Source organism: Lathamus discolor, chromosome 1 (assembly GCF_037157495.1).
Source record: "Lathamus discolor isolate bLatDis1 chromosome 1, bLatDis1.hap1, whole genome shotgun sequence".
NCBI classification, from domain to species: domain Eukaryota; kingdom Metazoa; phylum Chordata; class Aves; order Psittaciformes; family Psittacidae; genus Lathamus; species Lathamus discolor.
This window is the reverse complement of record NC_088884.1, coordinates 27,640,922-27,658,013: the sequence shown is the minus strand read 5'-3', so window position 1 is coordinate 27,658,013 and position 17,092 is coordinate 27,640,922. Positions and strand designations below refer to the sequence as shown.

The following is a 17,092-nucleotide window of genomic DNA, read 5'->3' as shown; positions in this document are numbered from 1 at the left end:
TGGAAAGGTGAATGTGAGAAAACTCATGGGCTGAGATTAAGACAGTTTAAAAGTAAAGCAAAACCAGGAATTCATTCCTCACTTCCCACGGGCAGGCAGGTGTTCAGCCATCTTCAGGACAGCCGGGCTCCATCACACGTAGCAGTTACTAGGGAAGACAAACGCTGTAACTCCAAATATTCCCCTCTTCCTTCTTTCCCACAGCTACCTCTTGGCATCAGTGGCCAGTCTGTGGGGCACTACTAGTGATCCACAGTATGGAGCAGGCTCCAAACAGTAAGTGCTGCGGTGCCACAGCACAGCTGTATGGCCATGGTTAATAAACCTTCAGGATCGTCTTTAGCAGAGGAGCCCACGGAAGAGGGAGAAAGCTGTCTTCCCATTCACTTGCCCGCCAGCTGAGCAAGCACATGGGGAGAGCTGCAGCACGCACCCAAGGAACAGAACACCAATTACAGCTCAGGACTTGGCACTGAAACAGAGGGTGTTCTGGCACCTGGAAACAGCTTCCAGCCGATGGATGAAGGATAGATCCCCCCTGGGAAGGAAAGGTACTGGCAAAATGTAGTGCGTGAGTGGGCTGAGAACTAAATCTCTACAGCATTAGCTCAGTCTTTGGTGATGCTCAAGCTCCAGCTTGCCCAGATGAAGGCCAGTTAACTCAAGAGAAACCATCATTTACCACAGGCAGGAGACTTTTGAAAGCATATGTGAGTCTGATTCAGAGCAATGCTTCTCCTGTGCTTTGAATTCACAACACACCGAGTATCAGCCCTAACAGCCCCTCATTTCTTTTAAGTTTATCTCTGAAGAATTTGCCTGTCTTCCCGGCAGCTGTCTTCAGGCCAAATACAGGTCTGGGCTCTGCCGGGTGGGAAGTGCACAGGGATGGAAAGCAGCAGGTCCCTGCTAAATGTAACTGCTGTGAAAGGGTGGGCTACCCCTAAGAGAGTCAAGCATCAACAACCACAGCACTCTTCTGTCCAAAGACATGCAAGGAAGGAGTGAACGAGCGGCAGCTTACTACCAATTACCAAATATGAGAGGAAAACTTATCCCAGTTACGGAAAAAAGAGTAACGTTTGTCCTGACTCTCTCATCCTAGGAGCCTGCAGGCTCAAGGGACCAGTGCAGTGGAGATACCCTCCAAGGCACCCATCATTTTACACCTCCTGAGCATGGAGGAGGATCCCAAGCACACCCACTGCTCGGTCTTACAGCCCTTACTCTTGTGAGTCATTCTGTGAGTCATTCAGGGATTTGTTCATCCCATCCTCCAGAACTACTGTGCTCCACATCAGACACTGAGAGCAGGTTTCTCTCTGCTGTTCTCCTGTTTTCTGTCATTATCTGGGTAAAGACCCAGAAGGAGCTTCTGCCTACAGAACAGTCATGTCCTTAAGCAACTTTGATGTCATATATGTGTAAGTAACACATAAGATACACAGTATATAAATATACATGTACATGCCCTCTATAATTAAAAGAACATGTCCATACTAAAAACATTTTTATCCTGTGCCAAATGATGAATTCTAGCCTGAGGTAATAAGTCAGGTAAAACATTAACATAAATTTGATGGGGTATCTCAAATTCTGAACAAAATTGCATTTCTATCATCAGAAGTCTGTGAGAGTGGCTTGAAGTTTTAACTTAATTAAAAACACAACCCACTACCAGAATCCCCTGTCCCAAGCACTGCCTATATATATATGATCATGTGTGTACAACGAATGCCAGATATTCCATGTGATATCAGTGACACTGAGCATCATTCCCATCAAAAATCCTGGTGGTGCTGCTCCTATTCCAAATCAGTATCAGCATGGCTAAGCCTACTGCCTGTTACTCATACCAGCAGGCTAAGGAGAGCCAAAGAATAAGGACCAGACTCCATCATGGACTGACTAAACTGTGATTGTGTGGAAAGGAAGCACATTACCAAAGCAAAGAGGGCAGCTCACACTGCTGCTGCCCTTTATGCCAGCTATCCTGTGAACAAGCAGCAAGTTGTTTCTGCTGTTGTCTATCAGTTTTGTTTGTCAAGCTGAAATCTTCCCCCTTCTCACACCCTTCTCTCCAAAATAATATAAAAAGTCCCATTTCTTGTGAATTTCTTATATATTTCTTACATACCTCTTGAGAAAGCAGGTCACATGCAAGTCACCTTTAATTTAATACCTCTCATTGATTTTAATGGCTGCAAGATCAGGATCCTAGAAGGTAATGTGTTTGAGCTAACAGAGCCAGCAAGTAGCTTTCCTCCCTGCCTTCCCCCCTCATCAGCAAACATTTGTAACGTCAAGTACCACTGCTAACAGGTAAACTTGATACCTTGCTACTGGGTAGCTGACAAGACTTTCAATACCTAACTGAAACTGGAGAATGGTTCTAAAACACCCCTAGTCCACTTCTGCTCTCTTATAGCTATAAATTTCTTCCCCTTAGTGTTTTCCCTTCCAGAAATTCAATACAGAGCCAACACTTCCTTAGCACAACATCCATGTGCTTCCCTTACGCACTCCCACTGAAACTGTGTCAGCTGTTACTTGGGGAGGAAGCATCCATTTCCATCACTGCATGGTAAATGAAATGACGCTGCTTCCTTTCCTCCTCTGACAATCTGTTTCATTACTACAGTGTTTTCAGTGCCTAAACATACCAGGATTTGAAAGAAGGCATCAAATACTTGAGCTGGTAGAGGCTTGTTTGATGCTTCTCTGCAAACATGGTGGCACAAAGCTGGCTCTGGACTCATCTCTTACCAATGAAGATCCACTGTTTGTTTCTCAGAGGCAGGGGACCCTCGCAGTTGTAAAACAATGCAACAGTTTTCATTAACACTAAAGATAAATACTACCAAGCACATTGCTTCTCAGCTGAGTACAGAAAATGATTTACAGAAGTCACTTCTACACTGCCTATTTGATTATTACCAAACTGACTTTTCACAGGGTGGCAGCATCACCAGGATGCCACATTAAGGAAATAGCTGCTGCAGAACTTTCCCATCAGTTGCCCCTGCATTCAAGTCACCCATTCCTGGAGTCTAAATTCCAGTGATGCTCAGCCAAACATCATCCAAAGAGCTGCACGTGCCAAAACCCACTCAACCTTTGCTTGTATCCTACCATGATCAACTCGGATTGCAGGAACAGCTTTCAGAGCTGTGAAAACTCATCTCCAAGAATTTGCTTTGGACTGAAGTGATCTAGATTATGTATCAAAGCCTGTTAAGTCATTCTCCTCAAAAATGAAAGATCAAAAATTTACCTCAGCTGTGATGAAATCTAATACTCTCTATGTGAATTACTGTATTATCTGAAAGCTCAAGGAAGACTGAACCCTTTTTTGCTTGCTAGATGCTGTACAAATGTGGAAGGAATGAAATAAACTCAATGGTTCCTAGCTTAGTTTTTAAAAAGATGCTTTAAAGAAGCTTAAAAAAAAGGCACTGGGAAAGGATGAACCTAGGAGAGTACTTGACACCAGACGCTTGCTGCGAGCAGAACAAGAAACTTCTAAATTGCTATTTATTTCAACCTGCACCACTACATCTCTCACATTTCTAAAGCAGGAGGAAAGGGTCCTGCCTGAAGAAGCCTGTCACTGCCTAAGAACACAGTGTTGGGTAGGGGCAAGGACAGGCACAGCTGTAACGATCCCAGTAGCAGGACAAGCAGCCTTGCAGCACTGAACTGTAGGAGAGTGAATACAAGATGTTCAAAATGTCTGTATGTGTTTTGCTGTTCAAAAGAAGCACAGAAGTGGCACAGGAAGGGACCGATGAATGGGTAATAAAAAGTGATCACATTTATTAAATAAAGAAAACCTGTTGGTGGAGCAAAAGGCAGTTGGAGGCAGATGAAACTCAACACGAGTGAGGGATAACAAAGAGGAGGTGTAAGTACCTCTTCAAGGGCTTTTTAATGTGAGACATAGACAAACGAATAGAATGGATCTCTACAGGTATCTGGGATGATGGGTTATGCATTTCCCAAGCACAGCATCAGGAAGAGATGTCTAAAAACAAGCAAAGACCAGAAGCTCCCCAGGCAAACAGCAGAATGGAAGAAGGGGCAAGAAGCCCCATAGGGATGCTGGTGGAGGTAGCCCCTGTGGCCCTGTTGCCAGAGACAGGGTGCTGATACACAATGTCAGAGCAAGCCAGAGGCAGAGACATGGGAGGGGAGTGCAGAGGGGGCTGGAGGTGGGGATCAAACATGAGCTGGATGTAGGGAGGAGGGAGATGGCTCAGGAGAGGCTTTGCCTGCTCAGGAAGGCTGTGCAGCATCTGAGCAGTGATGGGATGAGGACCTGACACTGTGGTAGCATTCTGGAAACAGTAGAAGGATGCAGTACCTGCAGAATAATATCAGTGTGTAATTTAAGCAAACTCGTGAGTTTTGGGTCCTCTGTTATTCAGACATGTCTTAGCTGCGTCAAGTTTAGACACAGCATCCCATTTATCTTGGCACAACTCAAATCCCTAAATTATCTCTGTCTTTTCAACCTCCTCACAGGAACTTTACTTCCAGCTTTGTTAAAACATGAAGTAGCCAAGGAGCTGCTTTACAAACAAATACCAGAAGGCTTATCCCTGCTGCAGGGTGCGGCAGGCAGCCTGCGGGCAGGTCTGCAGAGCTGCCTCCAGCTGCCACTGCCCTGCAGTGCCCGCTCCGTCCTTCACTATTGAAGAGCTGGTGCAACACAGGCAGTTCCCAGACACGATGCAAAGGCCTGAGAGCACGCTAAATGTATGTAGGTTAGCATATCCTACTGATGCCCTTTACCCAGCACTGTGAGCTACCCAAATTTAACCATTCTTCAATAAATACTGCTAAGGGGAAGGTGATGACCTCTGTCTCTAACACAAAGGGTGCAGCGCTGCTCTCCACAGTGACCCTGCTTTTCATCACTTTTATGTCATGTGAGTGGCAAACGCAGTGAAGTCAGTGGTGTTCCCTAGCATGGGCCCTCTGCTTTCCCTCTCTGCCCTGAGTTCCCTCCCATGCAGTGGGGACTGACTCATTCCCCTTTGCAAAAGTGGGGCAGAAGAAGAAAATGAGGACAGGGTGCATGTGTTAATGACAGGAAAACACCATTTGCTAACATGGCACACCTACCAGTCTGCTTCAACAGCAGCAAGCCCTGGAAGTGAGGCAGGAGTTTAATTTTAGCATCCTTGTCAGATCTCTTTGCCTTTTAAAGAGTGTCCTGGGGCTGCCTGGGACCCCTTATCTGGCCAGCAGCCCTTCAGCAATCTGCTTCTGTGGCTGTCCCTTCATCTGTGCCCTCCACTCCTCATCCACCACGGAGCTTGAAAGCTGGGACGTCCCTCCACTGCATCAGCAAGTGCCAGCTACCTTACCAAAGTGATTCACTGAGAAACATGCAGACTGGAAACATGGCATGTTGCAGTTTGTAAGGAAGAGCCTCAAAGTGTCCACAGATGCATGCATGGTGACAATCATTAAGTTTTGCTTCTATTTCTCTGTGCTTTGGATAATACAAAGTATATTAAGTATATTAATTATTTAATAAGCTTTAATATCTATTTTTAATACAAAATAACTAATAAGAAATTAATTTCCTCTGTAAAATACCCTCAGGCTAGAAGACCCTATCTAGGAGTCCAAAGAAAACTTTAATCCTCCCATTCAAGCTGCCACACAAACTGTGATGAAAGGATGCAGCGCTGGGAAATAAAGAACTTGCTGACTATATTAATCCTTCATCTTCCATTCAGCTTCCTACACCAGTATCCTGTTTCCTTTTTAACAGCCAACAATGCTCCTCTATTTCCTTACGTGATCCACCATAATGCTATCATGTCAGACTTAAAAGCAATGTTTCTCAGTAACTAACTAGATTTTCTGATTTTTGTTACAGGTTACAGAAGGGCTCTGACCTCTATCTGCAAACAGTGACACCGTACACCCCAGCACCATGCTTTATGGTTCATTACGAAATGGCTGGCTCACAGAAAGCCCCTGCCTTTGGCTCAAAATGAACCTGCTCTTGATACCTACCAGTGGTGCAGCTGTGGGATGGGGACCACTGAGCACACCTCTGAGTGCCATGGGCTGTGTGCAACGGCACTTTTTGCACTTCTGCGTATCTTTTTACATAGCAGACAAAAAATTTATTTAGTAAGATAGCCCTTGATCACTGAAAGTGTCAGCCATGTAATAACTAAATCTTCCAAACGAGAGAAGCTTGTGTGAGCTAAACTTGTCATTTTACAGAAGACAACAGTTATAGGGAAGAATTTTGCTTTGCATCAGAAAATTCTGCACCAGTGGCTTGTAGTTACTACACTAAAGGCTCCTGCTCTGCACAATTCTTTCAAAAAATCCAAATCAGTGAATCCATTGTTTGAGATACACTGACACTTGTGAGGGTTTAAAGACCTGAGAACTAAAATAGTTCCAAGTACTGAAGGTTCCCCTGGTAGTACTTCTGAATAGGACATACCAATGTTTGGGGGCTTTTTTGCCTTCCTGAGACAAAACTCAAAAGCCCTCAGAGGGAATTTTCATCTCAGGCAAGATGAGCAAGACCAGTACCATTTATGCAGAGCTGTAGCAATGTGCCTGGTTAGATGAGTAAAACTCAAGTCCCCTGCATACATCAGGTCAGAGCTATACAACCCATGGCTCCATAACTTTACAAATAACAGGTTATCTCTGACACCATTAGTCTTACCTTGTTGTAGTACTGCACCTGGACCGAGTGCCACTGCCCATCACTGACCCCTCCTGGAACAAAAGGTGCCACTGTAGTGGTTGTCTCCCCTGCAAGAGCAGGCAGAAGAGAAAAAGTAAGTGAGCATCACTGCAACCTCCACTCTGCACTAAACCGAAACACGGAGAGACCCTCATCAGGCACAGGATGCAGCTGTCTTACTTCACCATGGAGGTGTTCGAGGTTTTGTCCTGTGGGATGGAAAATATCCCCAGATTCATGGAATTATTTTGGTGCACAAATACAAAAATAGATTCTGGCACATCCAGGTAAATGTGTTATTTTCCACTGTGCTTCTGCAGAGCGCTGTAGCAGATGCAGCGGGTAGATACAGCCATTGCTGAAGCGGTCAACTGAGGAAAAGATGTACATGAATTTTTCTGCATTTCTGCCAAAGGCAGCACTCTGAGGTGTTTTTGACATGATGGGTATTGTGCCAGGATTATTTTGTCAGGGAAGGGAAGCCTACTCCTAGTCGGAGTTGAGAGTGAAATCCAAAAGCCCTCCAGTGTAAACCCCACGGTAACCTTGGTCCCAATAACATTTTACAATGATTAATAAAATTACTGGCAGCCTTTCAGTATTTAAATTTGAAAGCAAGTCCTTGCCATTGCAATTGTTAAACTGAAGCTTTTAAGCCAGGTCTGAGTCAGCAGAAGCAGCTCAGTAACCAGGCATATCTGTTCTGAGGTAGCAGCAAAATAAACATTGGTGTTGAAAGTACATGAAAGGCCTGGCATGGGGAAGAGATTGCTGGGTTTTGGCCTTTTTTTTCATTCTCTCTCTTTTTAACAGATGGAAAATTCTCCATAATAAACCACAGGAAAAACAACTCCCTCCCATAAGCTAACAAAGTCCAGAGTATTGCTGAACTTAAAATGTACATCCATCTCTATCTGCAACAAATGCTTTACCCCATGTGAAGTATTATTCCTGTGTCCCCTACCATCCTTTAACACACATTCTCTACACTTCTGTTATTTAAACAATACAGATTTCAGCTTACATATTTGACATCTTGCTGTAATGTTTTTTATCATTTAGTGATAAAAAAATCTATGGTGAAAATTGGGCTTTCTAAGCAGCTTGCACGTCTCTGTGAAAGGAAGTTCTCTGGTCCCCAATCCTTTTGCTTTGCTTTCCATGAAAAAGTTGTTGTGACAGGTAAAACAGTCAGATCAGGTGTCCAAAACCTGGACTGTTCGTGAAAAGCCACTTAAAACTATAAAACATAAACCATTCTCCTTCCAAAGAAAATACCATTTGTAACGTACAGGACCAGACCTGCTCTCAGGTGCAGCAGTGCAAATCTAAATTTAGTTTCATGTATTTTAAAGCAGTTCCTCTACATTTAAATGCATATAAGTGCAAGCAGAATTTATTTTCTTTTCCTCATTCATCCTCAGGGTGCCTTCCAAGCAATTTGATTCAAGTTTAGACAGGTAGAGCAGAGCTACAGAAGAAAGCACAACACTCCGAATGCAGTATGTTATTTCATTGCACTAATCCACTCAAAAGTCTGCCTCAAAATCTAATTTAGACAACTTTGAGCTAATAAAGGGAAATGAAACTGAGTCTCTTCAACTCAAAGGTCCTGATATGCACTTAAGCATTGCTGGTAAATTGATGGGGTAACAGGATTTATCATGAGGTCTGAGTGACTGTCACTGGTGATGAGTGTGCAACACTGGGCTGAGCTCTGCCTCCGCTTCTACTGCTTTATTGCTTGAAGTGTCTCACTTTTCACAGCAATAAACTAAGAGCTGACTAGAGCCTGCATGCTTCATTATTATCTCTAATATGGATAATGGGAAATAACAGGATTATTACCTCAGTTACATGCCTGGTACAGAGGTACAAACATCTCACTTGACCTGCATGTAACCCCACTTGACCTACGCAACAACAGACCTTCCTAGTTTCTATCCCAATGGAAGACATCCCCCAAACCTGTGACAACTAGAGGTTGTCTGCCCTGCTGAGATTTGGTAAAGCCACCAAAGCCTCCCCACTGAACAGACCTGCTCTTGGCCTGAAGCCGGAATGCATGTTCCATCAAAAGAGACTCCAAGAGCCTCAGCAAGTCTGGTGAAGCCTAAGCGGTGATTCCTGGTGGCTTCAATGGGCTTCAACCATGCTTTTCAGCTGTGTGCTACCCCTGTCATGGCAATTAGCACAGCTGGGTGTGAGGTTCTGGATGAAACTTGGGCTTTTTTAACTTGGGAAACACTGCTCTGCTGAGGCTGGAACGGTCAAGGTTTGCTCTGATCACACTTGTGTCATGAAGAACTTTGCCACTGCCAGGGCTGCTTTTCTGGAGGAATCCCCTCCCCTGGGAGAAGGCCACAGTGGCAGGGATACATGCCACCCTGCACTTCACTTGGTGGCCTTCCCCTCTCTCTGCTCTCAGAAGCACAAAAAGACACTGGCTTTGTCCTAGTGAGAAAGCAAGGAAACGCCAAAGCCTCTGTTTCTTGTTTCCTAGCCTACTGTAGCAATGAGCAGGCAGCTAAGTTCTTCTAAATCCATGGTTGTTTATGGCTTCTTCCAAGAGGAGGTGCTTCTACAGCACAAAAGTGCATTTCTGCAGCATCACTGCTCATCACCAACCAGAGTGGCAGGCATTTCTCACTTGCCTGCTTTGGCTTGCATGCATTTTTTAGATAACACTTACACACACCTAGTTTCACTGATGGTGTAGTGTAAAAATATACAACCACACGACGTTTATCACACTGTGATAAAATGAAGTTTCATTTAAGCACACATTGGCTCAGAGGTCAGCTTTCAGGTTAGTGCCAATCTCTTATAGTAGTCATAAACTCTGGTTTTATAACTGGTATGTTGACAAGCTCCTGCCTGTGACAGCAGTGTAACCACCACAAACCGCTACAATCTGGAGTACTTTGCAATACCTGGCATCAGTTGCTCACTGTAAAACATCAGCCAGTTACTCAGCTAATGAGGCAGCAAACAGCCATATAAAATCCTTAATGCACACTTCCAAACGGCTTGAGAGGATCTCTTGACCACAGGCAGAAACACTCGACTTGAGCGAGACCTCACCTGCAGAGAATGTGAGCTGGATCTGCTCCTCAATGATCTCCAAGGCAATGAAATCGTGCTTCTCATTGAAACGCCCATTGTAGAGGAGGAGAGCATTCCTTTCCCTGGTTGCAAACCTAGAATGCAGAGACAAGGGGTTAGTTCGTGCTTAACGGCTTATGAATTAGAGACTGATGACCAAGTTCTCCAGAAGGAAGACAGCATTGTGTCTATCAGAGAAGCAAGCCTTTGAATCTCTCTTCAGATAGAAAATTGTGACATTGAGGAGTCAGCCACAGGATCAATCTGCTCTTTCACTATCAACAGACACAAGCGAGGTGGAAATTACAGAAACCTACTCTGCAGACATGTGCTGTGGATGCTGACCCTCACAAGGAGTAAAACATGCAGCATGATGCAGGGTGAGTATCCGACACTCACCAAGCAGCAGCACCGACTACACTTTGCAAACAGTCCGAAAGCTAGGAAGTGTTTTCACACCAAAAGGGGGATACTTGCTGCTTGCTTGCTGTCTAAATGCTACAGTGTACAAACAGTCACCAACTGATTAAAAAGACCTGATAGGAGGCAAGGGAAAAAGAAAGGTTGGGGTTCATCAACCCACACGTCAGTCAACTGGAGGAAGGAAAATACACATTCAAATGATTATTTCAAACCAGAGTGCCAATGGGTGTTTTTTGGTTTGATCTTTCTTATGCTTCCAATATGGGACGTATCACATCTTTCCTGCAGGAAAAGAGGCATCCCCACATTTAAAAAAGCCTAAGGTTTTTTGTCAGCACAGAGCTCCTTTTGCAGATTTCTGTGTACTTCATGTATTTTATAATTTTTAATTAAAACCCATTATCTTTGGGAATTTACTCACAGCTTCCAGCTACTTAGAAACGCAAAAAAAATTATATTGCACTTCACATAAACAGTTTTACAAAGAATAATATTCCATATAAAGAGAGAAAGGGAAACCATGGGAATTTCTTGTCTTTCCCAATGGCAGTGTAGTTTGATTTTGTATCTTGAACGTCAGGAAATATCCCTGATTTAAATTAACCCACTTTTCCTACAAATGAATGAAATGCTGAATACAGCTAATGAAAGCTGCCTTCCACAGCCAGAAGAAATGATTCTTGTGCCTGTCGTGTCATGTCTACTAGCAAGACTCTCCCGCACTGCAGCAAGACCTGCACTCAGAGAATGTGAAGGAAGCAGTATTTTAGGACATCAAGGTCTGATATTTGAAATAAAGAATTAAAAAAACAAATAGTATTTTTTAACAGCAGTTATTTGACAGACATACATATGCTGTGGATCACACTGAGTAGAGGCCTTCCTGAACCAGGAGCCTGACTGTGAGCTACACTGAAATGCGGATTTTCATTCCACATACTTTTTTTATATTTTTGAAGGAGAAGGAATTTTCTGGTTCAAAAAAGAGAAGTCAAAATTTGGATATTTCCAGTAAAATACAAATGCCAAAGAATATCAGCTGCAGTCCATCAAAATAGTATATGACTGTTCCGATTACTTTTAATCAGTTTTGAAATACATCTTTATTTCTAAATTTATTTAACATAACGTTCTAGAAGTAAAAAGCAAACTAAATGAATTAAGACAATACTGTTGAAATAGCTCAATATTATCAAACCACTGATTTTGTTTTCACTTTTCCCTATCAAGCATTTCACCCAAAGAAATACAGTTCCTGCATTTCCCAAGACTGTATCTTTCCATACATAACTGCTTCATCAAAACGTTTTGATCAGATCTATCCAGAACATATATGAGCAAAAGAAAAGAGAATAACATTAGGAATGCTTCTTTAGTGGGCAGAAACTTTGATTAGCAGCAACAGGAACCTTAATTCTGTTTGACTGTATTTTCTGACGTGGTTACAATTCTCTACCATAATTTTAATCATTAAACTATTTAGCTATTTTTTATATTTCTTTACTTCTGTGTGTGCTCAGTTCCATTGTCTGCCACTAGTCAAAAGCATCTTTTGTATCATATTAACAGCTAAAGCACTACTGCTTCTGAACTGGCCTAGTTACCACCAGCTGGGAAAAAAAACACTGGTTTTTAATAGGAGGGATATTGTTAATCTCAGGACGTAGGAAACAAAATCCATTTTTTATGAGAATTTTGAACAAATATTGAGAAAACCTCTCAACTGACAGTGTCTCCTGAAGTGAAGGAGTAGCAAGTACTGGAAGTAAGCAAGGAAGATGTACACTGTTGGGAGCAGAAAGATATGCCTGGTCAGTAACCTAAATACTTCTAAGAAAATAAGTAACTTTAGTTAGGAGACTGGACAATGCAAACATCCTGCTCTTTGCAGGATTCACTTGAGGCTAAGGTAAGCTAGATGCTGGCATTTTACAAATGCTCTCAAATCACAATACATGTAATGGCAAAGCATCATCTAGTCAAACTGCTAATTCCTGCTTACCCTCACATAATGTTTTCCACCTGCATTGAAGGATAGTAAAAGCCAAAGAAATAGTAAGTGTAGATAAAAGCGAACTTCAGGTATGAAAAGCTAAACGTGTCGTTATCCCAGACCATGTGGGATGAACCCCATGATGCTCTAGGCTTATACTCACACTGAGTGTTTAGCTCATGACTAAATACGCCATCTTGGTTTTAAGGAAGGTGAAGAAACCACTGCCTTGTGCAGCAGTTTGCTGTTTCTCAGTAACCCCTACACAGAGCACTTGAGTTGTTTCAGCCTGAAGCACCGTCCACGTCAAGGATTTCTTCCTGAAAGCCTGAAAAATGACACCCCGTGGCCGAGGGGACAAGCCAGGAGCAGAGCGGGTAATTCACGCTGGCAGCCGGCCCAGACTGCTCCTTTGTTTGCACTCAGTGTAGGTCTGACGAAGCCTTTCACTCCTCAGCTCTCCTGTGTGCTTAGATCTGATGCTCCAAAAAAACCTGCACAGGAGCAACTCCTCCTTACCTCAGCTCACGTGTAAGCTGTGTCTGTGCTTTCTGATTTAACCAAAATGCCAAGATTCCATGGAATTTCAGATTAAGGCAGATGAAACATAACTGGGGAGAAGCTGCCTGGCTCCGGACAATGTAAGCCACCAGGTAACTGGGGCTGGGTGAGACACATGCCTGGAGGTGTCCTCCCTGAGCACTTTCTCTGGGCAGACACACAAACAGGTCTGTCCTTCCGGCTGTTGTTGTCCCTATAAACAAATCCCCAGCCTCACCCTTCGGGGTTTAACACATTTTGTGCTATTTACTCACAGTCAACTGTGAGGGAGAACCAAAGGTCAATCCTGATGGGCTAAACCATGGGAAAGCTGAAACCCAGCCCCCTCCAGAGAAGGGGTGAGCCCTACTCCTGACCCCAGAAGTCTTCTCCTCTGGGATGTGTGAGCCAGGGGAGGAGAGCCCTGGTCCATGCAGTGTGGCTGCTATCATTGCTCCCCTTGCCTCCCTGAGTGCCCCCATGGAAAAGTGACAGCCAGCCCAGGAGAAGACTGTCCAACATGGGGATGTCCAGGCAGATGGGATGGGGATGAGGCTGGTTGTGCCTGCAGCTGGGATAGGACCAGAAGCGGAGCTGGGTGTGAAGGCCAGGGGGAGTGAGGGGAGGAGCTGAGACAGTTGGGGTTGTCCCAAGCCAACAGAGAGCAAGGACCTGAGGAGGACCAACCTGTGCTCAGCCATGGCCTGATGAGACCAGGTTTCTCTCACAGGCTGAGAAGCAGGAGAGCGGAAGGGCTCTCCCAAACAAGCATCACGAATGGGTTGGCTCTGCAGCCAGCCTCCAAGGCTGGAGGCTCAGCTATAAAAAGTGGCAAACCTACCACCTACCCTCATGCCTCTTCAGCTGAGGGCTACTGAGAGGTGGCCAGGGAGGTCCTGGTGCCCCTCTCCCAGCGCCATCACCCCATGTTGCAGCAGAGGAAGGTCAGGAGTCAGCAGCATCCTCAGCAGGGCAGAAAATCAAACACTTGGATAACACTACTGTGCCCCATTTGCAGGAATCACCATCAGAAATCCCCCAAGTGACCTGTACACATGGGTAGTATGTGACAACACTTAACAAACACCCCCCAGGCTCAGATGGAGAAGCCACCAGGCACAAAGCCCTTCCCCACTGGGACTTACATGAGGGAGACGGTGAAGTGGAAGCGCTGTCGCAGCCCCTTGAAGGTGATGAAGGACTGCGGGGGGAAGCTCCGGGTGGTCATCTCGCAGTATGGCCGCTCGTATTCGCCTGGGGGGCACTCGCACTTGAAGCCCCCGATCAGCAGGTTCACGCAGGTTCCTCCATTCTTACACACCCCCGGAGCACAGCGGCCGGAGCGCGCGTTCACCTCGCAGTACTCTCCTGCAAGATGACAAGCAGACATCAGGGAATGTGACAGCAACCCGTGACACTCGGATACCCAAGTGTTTCTGCTAAAGGATAAGCTGCTTCCAAACTTCTGCACCTAGCCCCTTCCGCAACTGAGGTTTGAGGCTGTAACTGCAGGGGTTAAGGATGCTGCAGCATCTTTCAAGTCTGAATTTTCATGAGGGTGCAGGATATTATTTGCTGAGCAATCCTCTTGTAAATGTCCAACAACATTGGTCTTGGTTTTCAGATTCCTTGGCCGCTTCCAGACCGAGTGATAAAGCTGGTGACAGATCTATATGGGAGGAGGTAGCAACACCAGGTAAAACCCTGCACCCTACCTCTCAAGCAATAAGTGTGTGTAAATTGTTCTGGCATTTCACTATGGGTTGGAAATTGTGTAAACACATAAACGGGGAAATGTTTGCACTTTGTCTTGAGTGGAATTGTGCTTTGCTGCCCATGGAGGCAGCGCAGCACTGCTGAGCTTGTGACAACGCTCTCAAAGTGTTCATAGACAGAATAAGCAGGATGCAGATGACATATGGATTACTTCCACTTTTTCCCATGCATGCATCCTGCAGTGACAGCCATTTTTTGAACCCTTTATAGACAGGCACAGTAACTCCATTGAAGCTACAGGTTCTGCATGCTGCTTGCTGAGCCTGTTTTCCCCCTAAATGTTTCACCTTTATTCCAAGTCTGCGTTAAGATGTGTTAAATGCAATACCAAAGACTGAGGTGCCTTGCTTAGTATGTACACTGTAACTTTTCCTGTGTTTGCCCAAAATCTGAGAGTGAATCACAAATAAATACTGTACAGAGGATGTTCACCTTAAAAAGTCTGCTGCAGTTGGGACACAAGCAGCTGCTGAATTAATCATTGCACAGAAAGCTGAACCCTCTATCTGAGTTAATTTGTTAACATTTATGTTTTGCCTTCCTAAGGTATAAAGTGTGTTCAGATCCCACACATAAAGCTGTTCAGAGAAAGTGAGGATGGCATATACAGTTGGATTTTGCCCAGTAACAACATCTGACAAATAAACGTAGAGCAAAACTACACGATACAGCCAGCTGAAGGAATACGTTTCCAACAGTTCGGTATTTGCACGGTTACTCGCTACCGGATTCTACAATTACATTAATTCAAGCACAGTTAAAGCCGTGCAAATGCGTTCCTGGAGGAAAGTAAAAGGAGCAGGAGGTGTGGGCAGTGACTCACAAACAAAGGCAAATTAAAACAGCAAGGTTTGCTTCAGTCACTGTCCCACAGTTTCCCACAGCAAAGCCGGCTGCAGGCAGCACTACTGCCCCATCCAGACCTGGATTTGCACCTCTTTTCTATGCCAGGCTGTAAACTGCAATGTTTTGCAGCTGGTTTAGCCACTGCCCCAGGGGTAGCAATCCCTGAGAGAAGGTGAGGTGGACAGCCCCGCTGCTTCGGCTCTCCAGTTCCACTGGCTTTCTGCTCTTGCATCAACATCACATTGCCTTTCAGGCAGGCAAAATGTATGCTGGCAAACTACAAGAGTGCATGATCATGGAGCCAGCCAATGCATGATGCCCCACCTAGGCAGATTCAGCTCTGGAGGATGAACCTCTGGCCCTGCTCTGTGCTCCACCTGATGGGTAGAGCCATTGTACAGCTGCCTCCCAATGAATGCATTTGTGGGTATATCCTGGCAAACAGCACACAGGAGTATTTCAGTATATTTAGAAAGGATACAACACAAAGCACAGGGGAGCTGAACACATCTCTCTATAGTAATAATTCTCACAGTTAAGAAATTATGAAATAAATCTAGAAATAGTCATCCTAGAGGGAGTGCAATCTGAAGCCTCAGAAGTAATAAACCATATGGACAGTTCAACTTCAAACCTGTCCTTAGAGCTTTTCTGATTCAGCACTCATGTTCCTATAGCCTCCCTTTAACATATTAAGATGAAATGCTGTGAAACCCACTTGATAAATATCTTCCTGTTTCCATCTATCAGCTGTATCAGGCAAGGTTACATGAATACATCTTCCTTGATACTTTAAAATGCTCTAGAGTGTGTTTCTTTGGGGAGAAACTGTATGAATAAAGACAGAAAATTCCCTCAGTGTACTGGATATGCCAGAAAAAGCACACACACATACACACACACACATCAGACGCTCTAAGAGGACGCTACAGAAAGCACTTCTTGATGATCTGCTGCATAAGCACAGCCAATACCTTAACACACACGTACCAGAACTCTCAAAAAAAATGGAATAACATTCCATTTGAATGATATTCCATATAATCCCTATTAGCAAGGCTAAGCACAGGTTTGTTGCTTTAAAAAAGTTGTAGGATATTCTGTGAAGTAACATTCAACTCAGAGAGGAATGTAATCTTGAAGGCTCTCTGGAAACAGAATGATATATTTGGCAAAAGCAAATAACACCCAGGCTTGAATATACAGGGAAACAAAGGAGTGAACTAAAGGGAGAGATTCCTGGCACTGTAGCATGCTGTGGAAATGCCATGGCAATACGGAGGCAAAATACAAAAGCCTAAGCTGGAAGTCACTGATGGTTCTGTTTCGATTCTGTGATATTTAGATAACTATACAGGCATAAAACTATTTAAGAGAAAAGAAAGCTTACAGAAAAGCTCTAGTGAATTATGTTTATTACTGCTTTTCATTATGATGTTTAAAGAAGCAATTTGAAAGAATGAGGTTCAACTTTGAATAAGATCTTTTGTTCTATATTCATTCAGCTGTAGCATCATTGATGTCCCAGTTACTAAAATTATTCTGAATCCTCTTTAGTCTGCAATGTAAATGAGAACTGCACTTGAAGCATATTCTTTGATGTTCAATTTTCATATTTCATGTGTATTTACGAAAATACATTAAAACAGTGGTTTTGAAATCTCTACAGTAGCTCCATC

The 17,092-nt window shown here is 44.1% G+C and overlaps 1 protein-coding gene across 7 annotated transcripts in view; it reads right to left on the bottom strand.

The window, feature by feature from the left end:
• The window catches only part of CELSR1 (cadherin EGF LAG seven-pass G-type receptor 1), a 164,971-nt gene that overhangs the window by 60,527 nt on the left and 87,352 nt on the right, over positions 1-17,092 (bottom strand). For all 7 annotated transcript variants that reach the window (XM_065665404.1, XM_065665464.1, XM_065665415.1 and 4 more), the window contains exons 3-5: positions 13,937-14,159; positions 9,815-9,930; positions 6,710-6,798 (exon numbers count right to left, since the gene is read on the bottom strand). In XM_065665404.1, the coding sequence (XP_065521476.1) occupies positions 6,710-6,798; positions 9,815-9,930; positions 13,937-14,159 (428 nt within the window). The remainder of the gene's footprint in view (positions 1-6,709; positions 6,799-9,814; positions 9,931-13,936; positions 14,160-17,092) is intronic.